General features: G+C 39.4%; 1 protein-coding gene across 3 annotated transcripts in view; it reads left to right on the top strand.

Moving 5' to 3' along the window:
• The first annotated feature begins 60 nt into the window (after positions 1-60).
• The window catches only part of APAF1 (apoptotic peptidase activating factor 1), an 80,511-nt gene continuing 58,234 nt past the window's right edge, over positions 61-22,337 (top strand). The window contains exons 1-8 of one of the 3 annotated variants that reach the window (XM_081822224.1): positions 61-249; positions 2,812-2,949; positions 3,227-3,405; positions 3,600-3,792; positions 4,448-4,645; positions 18,135-18,318; positions 20,961-21,073; positions 21,175-21,306. In XM_081822224.1, the coding sequence (XP_081678350.1) occupies positions 3,268-3,405; positions 3,600-3,792; positions 4,448-4,645; positions 18,135-18,318; positions 20,961-21,073; positions 21,175-21,306 (958 nt within the window). In that variant the 5' untranslated portion in view covers positions 61-249; positions 2,812-2,949; positions 3,227-3,267. The remainder of the gene's footprint in view (positions 250-2,811; positions 2,950-3,226; positions 3,406-3,599; positions 3,793-4,447; positions 4,646-18,134; positions 18,319-20,960; positions 21,074-21,174; positions 21,307-22,337) is intronic. The other 2 variants (XM_081822225.1, XM_081822226.1) reach the window with 2 other exon arrangements.

Raw genomic sequence — 22,337 nt, forward strand, 5'->3', positions numbered from 1 at the left:
CCGCCGTGGGGTGGGGCGGAGGGCGCTTTTTTAGGCGCGCGCGGGCGCTAGCCGCGGCTGGGGCGCGCGGGGCAGCGGCCGCTCCTCGGGGACTCCGGGTGTGTGTATTTGCGTGCGCGGGCGCGCGCTGTCCGGGCTGGGCGGGCCCAGCGGGTTTTGACTGCTCCGAGGCTCTGAGGCGGAAAGGAGGAGGTTTCAAGTGGACGCTGGTTCTTTTATTCCTGGGCTGAAGGGACGAGGGAGCCGAAGGTGAGGAGTCTGGGTCGTCAGCGACCCGCGAGGGCTTGAAGTCGCGGCTGCGTTCGGAGTGGTGCCGGACTCCGGCCGGGTGCAGCTGCCGCTGGAGGGAAAGAGGGACAGCTCGAGTGGGCCCTCCTCCCTTTGTGTCTGGGGTGGGGTACACGAGAGGGCGGGCCTCAGACCCGGCCTCACCTCGGCGGTCTGGGACTGTGTGGTCTGCCTGCGGGGGTGACGTCTATCTCTCCGCGGGTCAGAGGTCTCTGGGGGTCCTGAGGCGCCCCGGACTGCGGAGGCTCTGGAGGTGCACCTGTGAGGCCCGGACTTGTCCTGGGGCCGCGCGCGGATCCCTACATTCCCTTTAGGAAGCCCCCATTGCTTACCTCCCCAGCCCCACCCCCATCCCCACCCCCACCTGGACTTCCCAGTCTGTCCCTGCAGGGCTGCCTTTCCCAATAAGACCTTTTGCACAGGTTTGGGTAAGTTTGCGCCCCGCTTTTCTGCCCGAGCTGGGTTCTCTGGAGGTTCAGTAGCCAATTTCAGGGACTCAGAATTCTGACACAAGGAATAATTGCTAACCATCCTGCTCCTGTACCAGGAAGAGAAATTACCAAAGAGGAAGCAGCCAACTATTACGGTTTTCCTGGATGAAATTGCTCTTTACTCTCTATTTCACATCTTTGAAGAGTTTGATTTTACATTTTGATGTGGTTACAGAAGGTGGGACGCTGAGAATTTGTTCATAATATTACGATTTGTGCAGAGTTTAACAATGTATTTAAAATTTACATATTTCGTTTTAATAGGGCCCGGGAAAGTTGGAAATTAGTTTCAGGTTGTCAGAGGTGTCTGTTTAGCAATTCGACATATCCTGAAAAATTAACTAAAAATTAAGGAATGTTTTGTTTTAATTGAGATCATAAAACGGTAGTAACGTTTAAAGGATACCATAGCCTTGATTCTGATCATAACTTTTTCTTTTATCCTTCAGTTTCATGCTAGTACTGGGCATTTGGTGAACCTTGACAAGTATAGGCAAGTGCTCTATTTCCCTATGTTTGCAAGTGCCACAAGTATATAGTCATTGTTGAAAATGATTATCCGTCCTCTTTTGTGCACTCTATATTATTTGTGCTTATCTGTATTTTTGCCCTTACGGCATCACATTCTAATTATCTCTTTAAAATTTTTCTCTCCCACTAGATTATGAATTCTTTCAGGGTTATGATTAATCTTCTTTGTAGACTTCAGGGCCTGGCACATAGGAGGGGCTCAAATGTTTATTGAATGGATAAATTATTGAACACATTTAGATACTCACTGTACTACATTGGGTGGAGTTCTGTTAATGTTTTAAAAACCTGCAAATATTCGGATCTGGGTTTTATAACCATGGAAAAATCTGCATTGTATTTGAAATAAAGCTGGTAGAAACTTAGAGTATTATGCTGTAAAGAATATTAATTTTTTTAATTTATTTTTTAGAGAGCATCAGGGAGGTGGGAGGGAGGGGCAGAGGGAGAGGGAAAACTTTTTTAAGATTTATTTTTTTTATTTGAGACAGAGAGAGAGAAAGAGAGATACCATGTGGGGGGAGGAACAGAAGGAGAGAGAAACTTAAGCAAACTCCGTGAGTGTGGAGCCTGACCCGGGACTGGATCTCACAACCCTGCAATCAGGACCTGAGGCAGATGCTTAACCGACTGGGTCACCCAGGTGCCCCGAGGGGGAGAGAGAATCTTAAAGCAGGCTCCATGCTCAGCACAGAGCTTGATGCAGGGCTCCATCCATCTAACAACCCTGAGATCATGACCTGAGCCAAAATCAAGAGTCAGATGCGCAACTGACTCAGTGCCCCCAGGCGTCCCTCTTTGTGTCCTCTTAATCTGAAGAATGACACCAGTGGGTATTTTCTGCTGCTTTGTCATACTTAGCAGCTCAGCCGGAACAGTGGGGTAAGCATGTGAGAAATGTGTTTACAGATGAAGACCTAGAGCTAACATCTTGCGTGAAAACAATGCTCTGTTTAATCTTATGTTGGATAAAGACAAGTTTCTAAACGTTAGGATTTCAGTAAGATCGCTATTTATAAAAATCTTAAAGTTTTTTAAATTATAAAAATATGTATATTGAAAAAATTAAGACTATATAGAGAAGTACAAAAAAGAAAAGGGGGAACCCCCAAATCTTGCTACTTAGAAGTAACCCCAAGTATATTAGATTGAATAGACTTCCTAACATCTTCCTATGTATTTATATGATACCAACATATATTTTGTGCTGTATATGGGATCATATTTCTAATTTTTTTAATTAGTGTGTAGTGAACATCTTTCCATGTCAGTACATGGAGAAGTGTCTTATTTTAAATGGCTGTATAATAATCTTATAATATAATACACATACTCTGTACATCTTATAATTTTATATACATACTCTAATTTTTTTAATCCATACTCAGAAAGGTGGGCATTTAGGTTGTTTTCATCTTTTTTTTTTTTTAATTTTTGTTTTCATCTTTTTTTTCCTCCCCTAAACATTCTCTGTTAACTCTTTTTTTTTTTTTTGTTAAAGTAGGCTCCATGTCCAGTGTGGGGTTTGAACTCACGACCCTGAGATCAAGTCACATGCCCTACCGACTGAGCCGCCCAGGCACCCCTGTTAACTCTTTTTGTGGATATTTTTGCATACATAAGTGAATGTCTCCTTGAGGTAAATTTCTAGAAGTGGGACTTCTGGGTTGGAGAGAATACTCACTTTAAATGCTTTTATATCTTATCATATTGCCTTTCAGAAAAGTTGTAACCATTTTTGTAGTCTTCTCAAGTAGTGCATATGAATACTCATTTTCTCACACTTTTGAAAGCCTTCAGTTTTGTCCGTTTTTAAAAATCTTTGCAAAAAAATCTTATTTCTTGATTACCAGTGAGGTTACACATCTTTTTATATCTTTATTGCCCTGACAAATATTGTGATATTTTGCCCATAGCTCATGGTTGACAGCTCAGAGAACAAAAAATTTGAGGGAGGATGGACGCAAAAGCTCGAAACTGTTTGCTTCAACATAGAGAAGCCCTGGAAAAGGACATCAAAACGTCCTACATCATGGATCGTATGATTAATGATGGAGTTTTAACAGTACTGGAGGAGGAAAAAGTAAAAAATGAGGTAAAGCCCTCTGCGGAAGTCTGTGCTATAAAATTTTTTTTCTTTCTAATTTTTATTTAAAAATGTTTGATATAATTATTTGAGTTTAAAAAATTTTCTTACATTTATTTCAGAACTTGCACTGGTCTCCACTAATTGATGTTGCAAACGTATTCTTTGTAGTATACTAAACTACTTATTTATTTATTTTTTAGCCCACTCAACAGCAGCGAGCAGCTCTGTTAATTAAAATGATACTTAAAAAAGATAATTATTCCTACATATCATTCTACAATGCTTTAATACATGAAGGGTATAAAGATCTTGCTGCCCTTCTCCATAGTGGCATTCCTGTCATCTCTTCTTCCAATGGTGGCAAAGATTCAGTTGGTGGAATAACTTCATATGGTTTGTATCCATGATATCTTCTATCACATTGCTATCACAATGGCTACATTGCTGCAGTTTTGTCTTATTGTAAATGCAGTCTGTTGAAGAGATTGATTATGATTAGTTCACTGAAAATGCAGTGAGAAAAATTATAGTTCTGTTTTTCAATTTACGTTTTTATTTGCACCTGTGTTAACTTGCACATTTTCTTCATGCCCAGTGAGCTGTCTACTGGGCATTTTTAGAGATTAAAAAGACAGTGTTTAGGCCTTTAAGCTCTTCTCCAATTCTGTGTTTATTGAGTTCATGCATAGGAAAGAATAAGAGTCTTTAGAAATCTATATTCTTGAAAGGAATTCCATATTCTTTCCTTTACACCCTCCTTTCTAGTCTTCAATATGAGAAAAAGAGATTGGAGAGTCAGGGAGGAATAGGGTGTATAAGGGCAGATATAGATGGAGCTTTGCATTGTCAGTAGTCATCTTGAAAAGTATATGTTTTTGTTATGTTCTGAGAAATAAGAATGTTGAGGTTAGTATGCCAGCCACATTTTCTTCCTTTGGAAGTTCTGAGGGTAAAGCCTCAGCCTTGCTTTCTTTTGGTTTTTATGGTATGACTTGAGTAACCATTTCAAAGTTCAATTCGTTCATGCTTGTTTTGTTTTGGATTTCAGTAAAGACAGTCCTTTGTGAAGGTGGAGTGCCACAGAGGCCAGTTGTTTTTGTTACCAGGAAGAAGCTGGTGAATGCAATTCGGCAGAACCTATTCACACTAAATGGTGAACCAGGATGGGTCGTCATATATGGAATGGCAGGTTGTGGGAAGTCTGTTTTAGCTGCAGAAGCTGTTCGAGATCATTTTTTCTTAGATGGTAAGTTTGATTACCATGTGTTGCTGCCTAAAGAGATATTCTTTAGGCATGATATTAGTTTCCTATTGCTGCTGTAGCAAATTACCAGAAATTTGGTGGCATAACAACACAAATTTATCATTGGACAATTCTGGAAGTCAGAAGTCCAAAGTAGTTCTTACTGGGCTAAAGTCGAGGTGTCAGCAGGACTGAGTTCTTTTGGAGGCTCTAGGGAAAATCCTTTTTCTTGCATTCTCCAGCTTCTAGAGGTGGCCTACATTCCTGGACTCATGGTTCCTTCCATTTTCAAGCTGGCGGTGCATAATAGCATCTTCAGATCTTTTTCGCTCTTTCTGATCTATGCTTCTGTCATCACATCTCTTTCTCTGACTCTCACCTTTTTGCCTCTCTCTTCTAGGGGCCCTTGGATGATCCAGGATAATCTCACCCCCAAATCATTTATTTAATTGTATCTGCAAAGTCTTTTTTGCCATGTAAGGTAATATAATTACAAGTTCTGTGGATTGGGATGTGAACATCTTCCAGGGGCTGTTATTCTCATTCTACCTACCACAGGCATGATTAAATTTGGAATTTATTTTGTACCTAGCTTGTCACAAGGAGGCTTGGCTAACCAGGCTAATAAATTCATATATTATCAGATGGTACTTATTATCACTGGATTGAAGCTAGTCCCTTGTGTCTTAATAATTGGAGGGCATTGTAGAGTTGAAAAAGGATCTTCAAAGGTTGTCTAGCTTATATCCCTTCCTTTTAGGAAGTACTAGACTTAACACCCTCCTGTTAGCTGAGTGCTGTAGAGAAGGAGATTTTTGGAAACTCAGTTTCATTTTTCTTTCTTTTTTTTTTTTTTAAGATTTTATTTATTTGACAGAGAGCCAGAGAGGGAACATAAAGCAGGGGGGTGGGAGAGGGAGAAGCAGGCCCCCTGCAGACCCTGGGATCATGACCTGAGCTGAAGGCAGACACTTAAGGACTGAGCCACCCAGGTGCCCCGGAAACTCAGTTCCATTAATGATTCTCCTAGTGAGTGATTCTCCCATGTATTTGGCATCTTGTATTAAACTATTAATTCCATTTCTGTAATTCTATCGGGTGTTTACCTTTAAAAATAAAAATCTTTAGTAACTTGTCTATCTTATGTGTAATCCCCAAGAAAAAGAAAAAAAAGTGGAAGATGACTATAGCAACCAGTGGGTTTTTGAGGATAGGCATTTATTTAGTAATCTCTACGCTCAGTATGGGGCTCAAACTGACAACCCCGAAATCAAGAGTCCCATGCTCTACAGATTGAGCCAGCCAGGCACTCCTGCCGATAGGCTTTATAGATTCATTCGACATCTAATGACTATCTTTTCTTGCTTCAGGTATGCATGTATTCAGTAAATATTTGAGAGCCTACTGTGGAGCTTGGCAAAAAAAGAAGGCCCAGTCTGTGCATCTAAGAAATTTGTTCACAGTCAAGTAGGGGAGACGGGACAGCTGGGTGGCTGAGTCGGTTAGGAATCTGCCTTCAGCTCAAGTCATAATCCTAGGGTCCTGGGATCGAGTCTCACAGCGGGCTCCTTGCTCAGCACAGAGCCTGCTTCTCCCTCTGCCCCTTCCCCCGCTTGTGCTCGCTCGCTCTCTCTCTGACAAATAAATAAATAAAATTAAAAAAAAAAAGAAGAAATTCTCCCTGGAAAGGGCATGCTTCATTTAAAAAAAAAGAGGAGGGGAGACAGACATGTAAACAAATTATATGTGATAAATTGAGTAGTAGAAACAAGTATGTGGTATAGTTACAGCAAAGGAAGGAAGTGTTATCTCTCTGGGGGAAGAAGATGGACAGGACGGGCTTCCTGAATGACATGACATTTTAACTGGAGTTTGGAGGAATAATAGAAGTTTGCCAGGTGCACTAGGTAGGGATGGGAGAGTAGGGAAGGTGGGAAGGTATTGGATAGTTACTGGAATGGGGAAGGGCATACTGTGCAGAAGAGGATTTAGGACATCTGGCAGGTGTACTGCTGACCTTAGTGAATCTGGTGGGTTCCCAGGGTATTCACTGGGAATAGTTACACAATTCCAGCAGTCTTCGGTTGCCTCCATTCATTAGTGACTTGAAGGGGAATTAAAAATTGTTCCTGACTTCTAGTTGTTAATAACTTTTTTGTCATAATAGGCAGTTAAGAGAGTTTGTGATGAGATGACAAAATGTTGGAATAAGTCAGAAGTCTCTAAGAGGTTTAGAAAGATGGTGGTTAGGGCACATCTGTTGTACTCACCTCGGCTTTAGTTTGTACTTCACAGCCCTTATCAGCAGTGTTGATTCTACTTTTGTCAGAAATATGCCCAATTCCTTGTTTTTTCCCTTTTGTCATTAGGTTTTGTGGGATTCAGTTCCATGCAAGGCTTAGGGCTAAGGATTCATTTGAATGCTTATTTGTTCACTCACTCAGTTATTCTGCAAAGTTGATCACCAGGGGTGTTTCAGGATAAAAACTGGTTTAAGTTCTTTTAGTGTGAAGAAATGGATTTTCCTTTTAATATTATGATGAATTTCCTTTAAAAAATGTATTTATAACATACTAATTTAAAGATTAAAAGTGTGCTCCTCAACTCAGTTTAAATCACTCTAGATTATTGGGGTGAGTTTTCAATTTTAGGGGTTAAAATGACCAACAACTTATGGAATAATTACCCAGGGATCATATTGTATAAATTGTGGTCTCAGAATAGACTTTTAACCACTTTGTTTTGAGAAGATATCAGAGATACTAGCAGCTGTCCAGTACGTAGTGAGCTTAATATCTCTCATATACTTCTGTGAGATCTCATGTATAGAGGATTGAGTTAATCATTCCTTAGTTCACACCCACTATCGTATTGGGTCTGTATAAGCTTTAGCTTCTTCCTGTGTTTGTTTCCTTTTAAAAATTTCCCATCCTCATTTTCCTTTCCTTCCTTTAAGGAAAAACACACTTTTCCATTGTGTCTCCTCTGTACAACTACAGCACTGCTTCATTTCTGACAGTAGATGTGTGCATTTTCCACACATCCAGTAATTCTTCAAGACCAACTGGGTGTCCTACAATTTAATTCAATTCTGACACTATGTACATGGAGATAGTGACAGAGCCCACAGGTTAAGCGTTCAGTCTTGCAAGACTACCCTTCTGCCCCACCTGCCACCCTTCAGATAACCAATCACAAGTCCAGGTTACCTGTGCATCTGACCAAATGGCTATAGATTGGAGGTTCCGTGTTCTTGGATTTGATTAATTTGCTAGAGCAGCTTTCTCAGGAAAACATTATGACATTACTGGTTTATTATAAAAGGATATAACTCAGGAACAGTCAGATGGGAGAGATGCATAAGACAAAGTAAATGGGGCGCCTGGGTGGCTCAGTTGTTAAGCGTCTGCCTTTGGCTCAGGTCATGGTCCCAGGGTCCTGGGATCGAGCCCCGCATTGGCCTCCCTGCTCAGCGGGAACCCTGCTTCTCCCTCTCCCACTCGCCCTGCTTGTGATCCCTCTCTAGCTATGTCTCTATCTGTCAAATAAATAAATAAAATCTTAAAAGAAAAAAAAAAGCTAAGTAAATGGGAAGGGGTGTAGAGCTTCCATGCCCTCTCTGGTATACCATTCTCTCCACACCTTCAACCCAGAAGCTCTCTGTACCCTGGTTTTGGGAGGCTTCATTACAGAGACACAATTGATCATTGGCCATTGGTGATTGAGTTCAATCTCTAGCCTCTCTTCCCGCCCCAGAGGTCTGAGAGATTTGGGGTGTGGGGCTGAAAGTTCCAACCATTTATATGGTTGGTTCCTCGGGCAACAGTCCCCATCCTTAGCTTATATGGAGGCTTTCCAAAAATAACTTCATTAACAAGCTCAGGTGTGGTTAAAAGGGGCTTGTTACATGAATAATTTCACTTTTATAGCTCTGGAACTATTTCAGGAACTAGGTACAAAACTAAATATTATAAAAGGTACCCCTATGGCTCTTATTTAAGAAATTACAAAGGGTTTATAGCTGTGTGCCAGAAACAGGGATGAAGACCAAATATATTGATCACAATATTACACCTCCCCATAGGTGATCCTTCCAAGTTATTTATTTATTTATTTATTTATTTATAAAGATTTTATTTATTTGACAGAGAGAGAGAGCACAAATAGGGGGAGTAACAGAGGGAGAGGGAGAAGCACGCTCTCAGCTGAGCAGGGAGCCCAATGCGGGACTCAATCCCAGGACCCTGGGATCATGACCCAAGCTGAAGGCAGGCGCTTAACCAACTGAGCCATCCAGGCACCCCCTTCCAATATGTTTAATGTGTGTTCTTTGTAAGTGTATGTGTAATGTATGTTTTCTTGTAAAATGTTTGTTGTTTGTAGGCAGATATTGTAAATTTGCATAAATGTTATAGTGTTAATTATTTTATTCTATTTCCTATCTCTCTTGACGGTTTTTTTTTTTTGTAGTTTTTGACGTAGTGTTCCATGATTCATTGTTTGCGTATAACACCCAGAGCTTCATTCAATATGTGCCCTCCTTAATACCCATCACCCCATCACCGGGCTAACCCATCCCCTCTAAAACCCTCAGTTTGTTTCTCAGAGTCCATATCTTGATGTTATTTTTAAGATTTATCCTTGCTGGCTGTATATCTTATTTGTTATACCTGATTGCTGCCCTACATGGGGTGCATCCAGCACATTTTATTGTTCATTCCCCTAGCTAATAGATATACAGATTGTCTCCAACTCTTTGCTGCCCCAGCAAAGCTGGGTTGAACTTTTACAGAAGTGAGAATTTTTTGAGTTTATGTATCTGGGAGCAGAATCACTAAATTATAGGAAATACTAATATCAAATTTGCTCTCCAGTCTGTATATTTCCACCAGTAGTGTATGAGGGCTCCTATGTCCTCACTTCCTTATTGACACTAGGTATCATCTAGCTTTATAATTTTTGCCAGGCCAGCAAGTGTAAAGTGGTATCTTTTAATTTGCATTTCTCTGATAACTTGAGTTTGACTATTCATAAGCTTTTTAGCTTTTTGGGTTTCCTTTTTTTTTTTTTTTTTTGATTTTATTTATTTTTTAGAGAGTGAGCGAGAGAGAAACAGCATGAGAGGGGAGAGGGTCAGAGGGAGAAGCAGGCTCCCCGCTGAGCGGGGAGCCCGACGCGGGACTCGATCCCAGGACCCTGGGATCATGACCTGAGTCGAAGGCAGATGCTTAACCATCTGAGCCACCCAGGCGCCCTGGGTTTCCTTTTTTAATAAAATTTGTTTCTATCATTTGTCTGTTTTTCCATTGAGATTTCGATCTTTTTCTCATTGCTTTTTAGGAGTTTCTTTTATATTCTAGATACTAGGTCTTGTTGGTTTTAGTCTATATAAATATCTTTTTATTTATCTGTATTAACTTTATGCTGGATGTCTTTAACAAATCTTTAATTCCAATATAGTTAAATTAACACAGTTTTGTGTCTTCTGATTTGTGCTTCTTGAATTTTGCTTAAGTAGCCCTATTATAGTCTTACCATTCATATTCATTAATGTTTTTGGAGTCTGCTTTAATATATCTACTAGTTCAAGAGTAGATACTTTTTTTTTTAAAGATTGATTTTATTTATTTGTCAGAGCACACAAGCAGGGGGGGCTGCAGGCAGAGGGGGAGGGAGAAGTAGCCTCCCCGCTGAGCAGAGAGCCCTATGTGCGGCCCAATTCCAGAACCCTGGGATCATGACCTGAGCTGAAGGCAGACGCTTAACTGACTAAGCCACCCAGGTGCTCCAAGTAGATACTTTATTCTAAATATAAATTTTAATCTCTGGAGTTTACTTCCACTTTAAAATATAGGATTTTTGCAATTTAATTTTAGTATAAAACCTTTTTCTTTTGAAAGTGTAGATAACTATAAAGTTTACAAACTTCATTAAAACTGTAGTTCCTATAGAATTTTTGTTATCTTGGGGTGGTATTTGGTAAAAATTAAAGAATATTAAGTTCCTAATTATTTATGCCTATACATTTTTAAGTTAGCCAGTTTCCTTTTGAATGTTCAAACCTTTATTTATTTTTTGGGGGGTAGGGAAATTGTGAAGAGTTCATATATTTTAAACCATTGACACTGTTGTCTTTATATGCTGTTTTTAAAGCTTGGAAGCTTTCTTCAGAGGCTGTCTACTTGTTCTGCCCTTCCCAAGATTTCTTTTTCTTTCTTTTCTTTTTTTTTTTTTAAATATTTATTTGAGAAAGAGAGAGAAAGAAAGAGCATAAGCACAAGCTGGGGGGGGCAGAGGGAGAAGCAGACTCCACACTGAGCAGGGAGTCTGATGTGGGACTCGATCCTAGGACTCTGGGATCATGACCTGAGCCAGTCCCAGGACCCTGGGATCATGACCTGAGCTGAAGGCAGACGGTTAACCAACTAAGCCACCCAGGTGCCCCAGATTCTATTAGATTTTTAATTGCTACCAGGATAAGTCACATGTGAAAGTAGAATGGGGTTAATTTTCTTTGATTAAAGGTAGTTTTTCTGTGAATAAGTTTCTCTGAATGAATCACAGATATTCAAGGCCTCATTCAAGGCTAAATTGCTCCCTCTTGTGCCCATAGTCAAGATTTTTACATTCTTTCTGAAATGTGGAATTAATACTTCAGTATTTAACTATCGTACATGACAGTAGGAGATTTGCAGATCAGTTGGTCATTTGGTCTCTATCTTTCATTGTAAAGCTAGCAGTGTTTCATTTTTTCTTGCATAGGTTTTTTTTTTTTCCCCTTAAAGTAAACTCTACACCCAGTGTGGGGCTTGAACTCATGACCCTGAGATCAAGAGTTGCATGCTCTAATGACTGAGCAAGCCAGGTGCCCCTTGCATGTTTCTAATGCCCTAATTTTTTAGTTTTAAATTTAGGAGAGACTTTTTTTTTTTTTGCTTTTGAACATATTATTGTGCTTTTTTTTTTTTTTTAGATTTTATTTATTTATTTGAGAGAGAGAATGAGAGACAGAGAGCACGAGAGGGAAGCGGGTCAGAGGGAGAAGCAGACCCCCCGCTGAGCAGGGAGCCCGATGTGGGACTCGATCCCGGGACTCCAGGATCATGACCTGAGCCGAAGGCAGTCACTTAACCAACTGAGCCACCCAGGCGCCCCCATATTATTGTGCTTTTATTTTTTTTTAATTTTGTTTTTAATTTAAGTATAGTTGACACACAATGTTACATTAGTTTCAGGTACACAACATAGTGATTTGAGAACTCTACATGTTATGCAGTGCTCACCACAAGTATAGCTATCATCTGTTACCATACAGTACCATTATAATACCATTCGATATATTCCCTATGCTCTACCTTTCATCCCCTTGACTTATTCATTCCATAACTGGAAGTCTGTACCTCCCACTCCCCTTCACCCATTATGCCCATTCCCCCTCATTCCCCCCATTCTAGCAACCATCAGTTTGTTCTTCGTATTTATGGGTTTGTTTCTCCCTTTTTTTTTTTTTTTTTGCTTATTTGTGTTTTAGATTCTACATTTAAGTGAAATCATATGGTATTTGTTTTTTAGGAGAGAGAGACCTTTGGTCTAGGTAATAGGTACATAAATTTAAATCTGAAGAATTCACTAGCTTGGTACATCAGGTACTTTCTTTCCCTTGTCTTTAACTCTGGAATGATTTGCAAGGTAGATTTTTTTTAAGTAGGCTCCATGCCCAGCATGGAGCCCGATGTGGGGCTTGAACTCATGACTCTGAGATCAAGACCTGAGCTGAGGTCAAGATTTGGGCACTTAACTGACTGAGCCACCCATGTGCCCTGATTTTTAAGAAATTTTATTTTATTTTTTTAAAGATTTTATTTATTTATTTGACAGACAGACAGCAAGAGCAGAAACAACAAGCAGGGGGAGTGGGAGAGGAAGGAGCAGGCTTCCCGCCGAGCAGGGAGCCCGATGCGGGGCTCAATCCCAGGACCCTGGGATCATGACCTGAGCTGAAGGCAGACACTTAATGACTGAGCCACCCAGGCGCCCCAGATTTTTAAAGAAATTTTAAATAGAATGGACACATTAAAAAAAACCCCATAAAACCTTAGGAGCAACAGATAGTTTAAAATAGTTTTAAATATCACAAAAGTAGGGGTGCCTTGCCTGCTCAGTCTGTAGAGCATGCAGCTCTTGAACTTGGGGTTGTAAATTCGAGCCCCATATTGGGTGTAGAGATTACTTAAAAATAAAATCTTAAAAAAAATTACAAATGTATTTTCATTTAGAAAGAAGTAAAAATTCTTTTCACCTGCCTTTCTTCCTTTTCTCCTAAATTCTAAATCCAAGTAATCGTGGTTAACAGTTTAGAGTGAATTTTTCCAAGCTTTTTTCCTTTGCATTTACAAACCTGTGCACACAAAGAACACAGGTATAACACTAAGGGAAACCTAAGGGATTTACTATTTCATAAATGTTGACTTACACTGAAGGAAGTCTAAGGGAACTTCCAGAAGCTTTCAGTGATAATCAAACCATGCTTCACAGCACTATCTTTACTTTAGTTCCTGCAGAGTTCTCTGTTTCCTGGTCATTTGTTATTTTTTAGATTGTTATGCAGTTAGTACTCAGTACATTGTCAGTTGTGATCTAGGTTTCCTCCTCTCATTCCCAAACTTTTCTGTCTTATCCTCTAGATTTCCTTCTCTGTGATCAAGGTACTCCTCTATCTTATCAACCTGTTCTTGGAACGTTTATCTCCTTCCTTATCTGAAATTGGACAATTCTCAGAGGATACCACATTCTCCGTAGCTGTCCTCCGTGGTATGGCAACTTTTTTTCCTTTACATCCCACATATTTCAGCTCAAGGAAATGGGTGGATGTTGTCCATGCTTTTCTGTTGCCTCATGCAGACCATTAATACTCCCTTCTCCAGCTAAAGTCTGTCCTTTGAGGTTGAGTTCTCTGATCTTTCCCAGTTATGGTATTGCTCTCATTCATTGTTGATTGAAGCTCTTAGTTATAAATTTAAGTTCTTCTGTTGACACTCTTAGTAAGATATCCATATTTCTGTGGATGAGTCATCCAAAACCTTGGCCTCTCAGTTTCTTGATGTCTTTATCTGCAGTAACCATTTTCTTTACTTCCCTTTATCCATATACTTCCTGATCACAGACTGGACCCTTGTCATTCTCAATACCAGAAATGATACCACTTTTGAAATCTCAATGTTAAACAGACTCTTCTACTCTTTGCCCATCTCCACCTATTCTGTTCAAGTTCACTACTACAGTTTTCTCACCTATCAAGACTTACCCGTTGATTCTATAATATCCTCACTGTTTTTCTCATCAGCCCCCTCTTAGGCTCAGGCCTAGGTTTTTATCACCCATTGTTCGGTTGCTTCTTTGCACATGCTCTTGGTTCTTCAGTTTCTCCTTACTTGGGTAAATGCTGCTTCCTTCTCTATGCTAGGAGATGGAATCTAATTGCTTACTCCCTATTGCTTTATCCAGACAGTTACTCACTTACTCCCCATTGCTTTATCCAGACAGTTACTCACTTACTCCCCATTGCTTCATCTGGACAGTTACTTGCTTCCTCTTTGCTGGAGAAAATCACCCAGCTGAATTCCAATTTAAATTCATAATCATAAACCTTGACAATTTTACTAGGTTTAGTTACTGGATGTATAACCATTGCATTGAGGTTTGTAGGGTGTAATCGGAAAAAACTTTTTTCCCTTATTGCCTGTTTAAAACTTCCCTGGCACTGATTCTTCTCCCGGCCTTGTACAGGTTCAGAGTCCCCAGGTCATTTCAGGTTTTAAAAACAATCTAATTTGGAGGGGGGGGAGATTTATTTATTTATTTTAGAGAGCGAGAGAGCGTGCGCATATGTGCGAGTGGGGGAAGGAGCAGGGAGAGAATCTCAAGCAGACTCTGCACTGAGTGCAGAACCTGATGTGGGGGCTTGATCCCGGGACCCTGAGATCATGACCTGAGCCTAAATCAAGAGTCGGACGCTAAATTGCCTGAGCCACCCAGGTGCCCCTAATTTCTTTTTTTTCCCTAAGGTTTTCATTTTAATTCGAGTTAGGTAACATACAATGTTATATTAGTTTCATCTGTATGATACAGTTATTCAACAATTCTGTACATCACCTGGTGCTCATTACAAGTGCACTTAACTTTTTTTAAGACTTTATTTATTTATTCCCCTTTTTAAAGATTTTATTTATTTGAAGGAGAGAGAGACAGTGAGAGAGGGAACACAAACGGGGGAGTGGGAGAGGGAGAAGTAGGCTTCCTGCTGAGCAGGGAGCCTGATGTGGGGCTCAATCCCAGGACCCTGGTATCATGACCTGAGCCGAAAGCAGGTGCTTAGCTTACTGAGCCACCCAGGCACCCCCACACTTACCTTTTTATTTACTTTTTTTTGTTGTGTGACTTTATTTTTTACAGGGTTATGTTAGTTTCAGGTGTACAATAGAGTGATTCAATAAGTCCATACATCGTCCAGGACAAGTGCACTCCTTTTTTTTTTTTTTTTTTAAAGATTTTATTTATTTATTTGAGAGAGAGAGAGAATGAGAGAGAGCATGAGGGGGGGAGGGTCAGAGGGAGAAGCAGACTCCCCGCTGAGCAGGGAGCCTGATGTGGGACTCGATCCCGGGACTCCAGGATCATGACCTGAGCCGAAGGCAGTCGCTTAACCAACTGAGCCACCCAGGCGCCCGACAAGTGCACTCCTTAATCCCCATTACCTATTTAACTCATCCCCTCTCCTCCTCCCTTCTGGTAATCATCAGTTTGTTTTCTGTAGTTAAGAGTCAGTTTCTTTGTTTGTCTTGCTCTTTTTTTTTTCCCTTTGCTTATTTGTTTTGTTTCTTAAATTCCACATATGAATGAAATCCTATGGTATTTTTCTTTCTCAGATTTATTTCGCTTAGTGTTATATTCTCTAGCTCCATCCATGTCATTGCAAATGATAAGATTTCTTTTTTATGGCTGAATAATATTCCATTGTGTATATATACCACATCTTTATCCATTCGTTAATCAGTAGACACTTGGGCTGCTTCCGTATCTTGGCTATTGTAAATAATGCTGCTATAAACATAGGTGTGTATGTATCCCTTTGAATTACTGTTTTTGTATTCTTGGGTTAATACCCAGTAGTGCCATGCTGGATCATAGGGTCGTTCTATTTGTTTTCTTTTTTTTTTTTTTTTAAATATTTTGTTTATTTATTCATTTGACAGAGAGAGACACAGTGAGGGAGGGAACGCAAGCAGGGGGAGTGGGAGAGGGAGAAGCAGGCCTCCCGCAGAGCAGGGAGCCCAATGCAGGGCCCGATCCCAGGACCCCGGGACCATGACCTGAGCCGAAGGCAGATGCTCAACGACTGAGTCACCCAGGTGCCCCTCGTTCTATGTCTTTTTTTAAAGATTTTATTTATTTGAGAGAGAGGGAGGGAGAGAGCGAGCATGGGGGAGGGGCAAAGGGAGAGGGAGAAGCAGACTCCCCACTGAGCAGGGAGCCCGATGTGGGGCTCAATCCCAGGACCCCAGGATCATGACCCAAGCTGAAGGCAGACGATTAACCTACTGAGCCACCCAGGCGCCACAGGGTAGTTCTATTTTTAACTTTTTGAGGAATCTCCATACTGTTTTCCACAGTGACTGTACCAGTTTGCATTCCAACAATCTTCATTTCAGTAATTAAAATGTCAAGTCCTATTTAATACTCCAAACCTCATTTATGTATAAGGTTTTCTCCTTCCTCAGTTGGGCCTGCCTCAGGCTTGGGAAGAAGTGGTTAGGATGGACATTATAAGTTGTTTCCAGCTTTTTCCTGTTGCAAACAATGCTGCAGTGAATATCCTTGAGGAGGCAGAATAGTTTAGAAGTTGAGCATTGGTGCTGGAGTTTGAATCCCAGCTCTGCTTTATTATCTTTGTAACTTTGGACAAATTACTCAACCTTTCTATACCTCAGTTTCCTCTGTAGAATGGGGATAGTAATAGTGTCTGCTTGTGGGGCACTTCGGTGGCTCAGTCAGTTAAGTGTCTGTCTCTTGATCTCAGCTCAGGTCTTGATCTCAGGGTTGTGAGTTTGAGCCCCGCATTGGGCTCCCTGCTGGGCGTGGAGCCTACTTAAAAAAAAATAATAGTGTCTGCTTGATAGTTTAATATGTGGATTAAATAAAGATTAATATGTAGAACTCTTAGAATAGTGCTCAATAAATATGTCATAAATAAGTCTTTGCATATACACAAATCTTTCTTTTGGATGATTAAACTTTTAAAATAGTGATTTTTGTAGTTAATTATTTGTGAATACCAGTAAATAAATTGCCCTTTGGTATATTATAACTCATTTATCTTTTATTTAGTTTTTGCTTTTTCTTATACTATTTACAATCACATGATATAAATCTTTATGGTTAATGACACTGGTATGTTCTAATAATGCTACTGCTCACCGAATTTTACACATAGGGACCCCTCTAGCATTTTTTTGTATTTGTGCGGGGAACTGATGAAGTATACTTTTTGAAGGCCTAAGATTTTTGGCTCTTGATACCTATGTAAGTAAAAATATGTATTTTACGATATACTGTGGCTTAATTAACAATGATAATGATGATAACAGTTGATAGTAATAATGTCCATCCTTATATGGTGCCTACTCGTTCAGAGCTTAATATTTGCAAGGTGCTGTCAGATCCATATCACTAATAATCCTGTCTATTATAAACCCTTACAGTTGACGTAGCAAATTCACGTGTGTTATATCATTAATTTCTCACAGTAACTCTGAAATAGGTAAGGTAAACAATCGTATTCTGGTATAATAAGTGAACGTGAGGGTAAGTAATTTGCTAAAGATTGCATAGCTAGTAAGCGGTAGAGCCAGACTTGAACCTAATTTCTTACTTTAAGTTTCTGTATGAGAACCATAATGAATGAGTTATGTGTTCCTGGATATCAGTGGTTCTCAGTCAGGGGTGATTTTGCCCCAAAAGGGACATTTTGACAATGTTTGGAGATATCTTTGGTTGTCATAACCAGGGTGGGGGAGTGCTACTAGCATCTGGTGGGTAGAAGCCAGGGAGACTACTGTTAAACATCCTGTGGTGCATAGGGAAGTTCCTTACAACAAAGAATTATCTGGCCCAAAATGTCAAGAGTACTAAGGCTGAGAAACTATGTTGTACAGTGATCATTGATGACATAGGACTAAGACTAAATTTTTGTTTGGTAAGATTTTACTGATAAATAGCAGATTTATTTCAAACTTCAGTTTCTTCACATCTTCAGCTTTTCTTAGATTCAGGTTATAAAGTTCAACAATACTCCATAAGCAAAATGTATACCCTGAATCAAGAGAAATTGAAGATAAGATTGAAAATTGAAACAAATCTGCTACTTATCACTAAAATCTTTCAAAGGAGGACTCTTGTTCAAAGGCCTTAAGTTTATTATTATTTTCTTCACTAGGTTGTTTCCCAGGGGGTGTGCACTGGGTTTCAGTTGGGAAACAAGACAAATCTGGACTTCTGATGAAATTGCAGAATCTTTGCTCACGGTTGGATCAAGATGAGAGTTTCTCTCAGAGGCTTCCACTCAATATTGAAGAGGCTAAAGACCGTCTTCGCGTTCTGATGCTGCGCAAACACCCAAGGTACAGATAATCAAATTTAGTTGGTGCATGAAGTCCCAATGAGATTTAACTACTGACATTTCAAGAACATCATATCTTTTCTTGCTCTTCAGTAGAGATCTAGGAGTGAAGCATTGCTTTTCTGCTCTTCTTTGTCTTATATTAAAAAATGGCTGCCACTGGCCTGAAATTGCTACTTTTCTTTGCACCTACCATGTTGTCTCTTATATACCACTGAAGTGCTCAAGAAGTATTTCTTAAGTAGGTGAGTTTGTGAGGGGTCTTTGCTAGAAAATGCAGGCTTTTTACCTTGAATCTGTTATTTCTAATGGATAACATTGAACAAGAGACAGAATAAATGTAGGCACCTGGTAAAAGGATTATTTATTTAATGGAACCCTTTTGTTGTGTTCTTAGTTTTGGGAGATGTGTGTGTGAGTGTGTGTGTGTGTGTGTGTATATATATATATATGTATGTATATGTATATAAAAAACTCTTCTGTGAACTTCAAGAGTTTGTTTTATTTTAATTCATTCAATAAATATTATAATTATGTGCCAGGCACTGTTAATCAACTGTTTCACGGTTTTCATTAGCCAGAAGGGAGACCATAGATTAGTTGTTGCTTCTGTTAACAGTGTAACCATCAGTAGTTAATCACCTGGGATTCAATCAACATTTTGATCTCCCTGATCTAACAGCCATTCTTTCATTGGTTCATTTAACCAACATTGAGTGTTGTGCCAGGTTCTGGGTCAAGTGCTGCAAGTACAAAGATGAATAAAGCCTTCCTTGGGAGTTCAACAGTAAATTGGGTAAGAGTTAGGTAATGGCTCTCAATGTTTTTTTTAATTCCTTGGTGCAGCTGATAATGCACTACACTTTCATATGTAGCAGTGGTTGAGTGATTCTTAAATTGGTAAGGGGATTAATATCAGAATATTCGGTGAGAGTAGTAATTTGGGAAAAGCCTCTTAGGTGATTCTACAGAGGACAAGCTCTTTTCTCTCTGGCTTCTTTCTCTTCCAAATCCTTCTGTTATTGCTCCCTCCCCTTGGTAGGCACTGGTACTGATTTTCCTGGAGGAAATGGGATTTAGACCACTATGTTTTGTTTTGTTTTGCTTTGTTAGATAGGGCTGGGGAAGGAGCAGAGGGAGAGAGAAAGAGAGAGAGAAAGCATCTCAAGCAGGCTCCACACCCAGCATGGAGCCTGATTCGGTGCTCGATCTCACGACCCTGAGATCATGACCTGAGCTGAAATCAAGAGTCAGGCGCTTAACTGACTGAACCCCCCAGGGGCCTCAAGACCACTAAATATTACCTCTTTTCTAGTGCGGTAACTTTTCCCTAGTCCTGCTTCCCTTCTCTACGAAAATAAAAGTGATTACTATTTAGGAAAATACTGTAAATGCTATCAGATGTATCAGACCATGGCTAATGAAGTCATCCTTTTTGTTTCTCTCACAGCAGCATTTTGGTTTATACTTTTGCAATTTTCCAGTCTGTATGTGTCCCCAGAATCTTTTTTTTTTTATAGTGCACAGAAGTAGTGTGCCACTAGGATAAAAATGCTAGTGTATAATTATGCTATTAGCTTTTAGTTGTATTTTTTCTCCATCTGTTCTGCTGAGTTCAAAAAAGTTTTTGGAGAAACCAATCAAGAATTGGCACAGAGGTTCTTTGTCATTAGGAATAAATAAACTGATTTATGGATGGGAAAAACCCCGCTAGTGTACCAAATGAAGGGTAATATTCTTGCTAGTGCATTATATCAGGTTGGGACATATGAAATTGCTAGTTTTGTAGGTAAAAAATGGTCAAATATCGTTTTTATTTTTAAATTTTTTTTAAAGATTTTATTTATTTATTTGACAGAGAGAGAGAGAGCATAAGCAGGGGGAACGGCAGGCAGAGGGAGAAGCAGGTTCCCCACTGAGCAGGGAGCCTGATGCGGGACTCGATCCCCGGACCCTGGGATCATGACCTGAGCTGAAGGCAGACACTTAACCTACTGAGCCACCCAGGAATCCCTCAAATATTATTTTTATATGATTGATTTTAGCTAACCTGAGCCCAGTTCTCATTTAGTTTTGGTGCTTTAAAACTGCATTAGAAAAATCTCATTACTTGGATACTTTTTTTAAGTATCGGCAACCAATTTTTAACACCTGCATGGTACACACAGTTTACTTTTTATAGGTTCCCTAACTTTAAAATGCATTCATTGTTTTGGGGTGGGAAGAGAGGAAAGTCTCTAATTTTTTTTTTCTTTATTTGATTCAGGATATTGTGAAAGGAATATAGCAAAGAGGAAGAGCCATGAATAGACATCTTTATTTTGTAAATTTTAAGAGATTGGTGACATCATTCTTTTTTATTTTTATTTTTTTAAAGATTTTATTTATTTATTTGACAGAGAGAGACACAGCGAGAGAGGGAACACAAGCGGGGGAGTGGGAGAGGGAGAAGCAGGCTTCCCGCCGAGCAGGGAGCCCGATATGGGACTCGATCCCAGGACTCTGGGATCATGACCTGAGCTGAAGGCAGATGCTTAACAACTGAGCCACCCAGGTGCCCGCATTATCCTTCTTTAAAAGAGGCTTAAAATGATAAATGTCATTAGTGATTCAATACAGTTTTGTTTTGTTTTTTTAAATCAGGTCTCTGTTGATCTTGGATGATGTTTGGGATCCTTGGGTATTAAAAGCTTTTGACAATCAGTGTCAAATTCTCCTTACAACCAGAGACAAGAGTGTTACAGATTCAGTAATGGGTAAGGATTAATTTACTTTTTACTTCCCTTATGTTTTAATTCAATTAGATTTAAATATACTTAAACCAAATTACTGATTATATCTTGTGATTTTGTTGCAGGTCCTAAATACGTAGTCTCTGTGGAGAGTGGCTTAGGAAAAGAAAAAGGACTTGAAATTTTATCCCTTTTTGTTAATATGAAGAAAGCAGATTTGCCAGAGCAAGCTCACAGTATTATAAAAGAATGTAAAGGTGTGGTTATTTTGTGTATGAAGGAATTATAGAGATATTAATTTTGCCCTTTTGTAAATTAAGCTACTGAATATGATAATTTAGCACATGAACATCCAGAAACTTTACTAGAATATTTAGAATTTTAGGTTCTTCTCTGACACCCTAAGTAGATAATGATATTTTGGTATTCATTTATTCATTAAAATAATATTTAATGAACACCCATAATATGTTAGTGGGAAGGGTTAGATGAAGACATGACTTCTGCCAAAGGATAAAAAATATAGTGAGAATCAGAGTTTTACATTTTTTGGTTGGAATTTTATAAAAATAGTATTCTAATTTGATAGGTAAAAACTGGTGTTATCCTCTTTTTTTTTCTTTTTTTAAAGATTTTATTTATTTATTTGACAGAGAGAGAGACAGCGAGAGAGGGAACACAAGCAGGGGGAGTGGGAAAGGGAGAAGCAGGCTTCCCGCCGAGCAGGGAGCCCGATGTGGGGCTCCATCCCAGGACCCTGAGATCATGAGCTGAGCCGAAGGCAGTCACTTAACCAACTGAGCCACCCAGGCACCCTGGTGTTATCCTCTTAATTTGCATTTTTTATTAGTGAAGTTAAACTTTTTACTGGTTTATTGAATATTTGCATTTTAAGAAATTATCCTTGACTCAGTTTTTCTTTGTGATATTAGTATTTTTAATTGATTTTTAGTCATTCTAACTATTGAAGCTATTAGCTCTTTGCCATATTTTTGCAAATACTTTCCCCTAGTTTTTTGTCTGCTTTTTAATTTCATTTGTAGTATTTATTTGACATACAGAAATTTAAAATTTTATATAGTTACATCTATCAGCTCTTAATATTACTTCTTCCATTATTGTTAATACTTCAGTAGACCTTGTTGTTTCTTTTTGCCATCAAATAGATACTTGGTTTTGAGTTAATTGACTTTTTTTTTTTTTATTCTTATGTTAATCCCCATACATTACATCATTAGTTTTAGATGAAGTGTTCCATGATTCATTGTTTGTGCATAACACCCAGTGC

This window comes from Leptonychotes weddellii, chromosome 5 (assembly GCF_054177405.1).
Source record: "Leptonychotes weddellii isolate Sample4059 chromosome 5, ASM5417740v2, whole genome shotgun sequence".
Taxonomy (NCBI): Eukaryota; Metazoa; Chordata; class Mammalia; order Carnivora; family Phocidae; genus Leptonychotes; species Leptonychotes weddellii.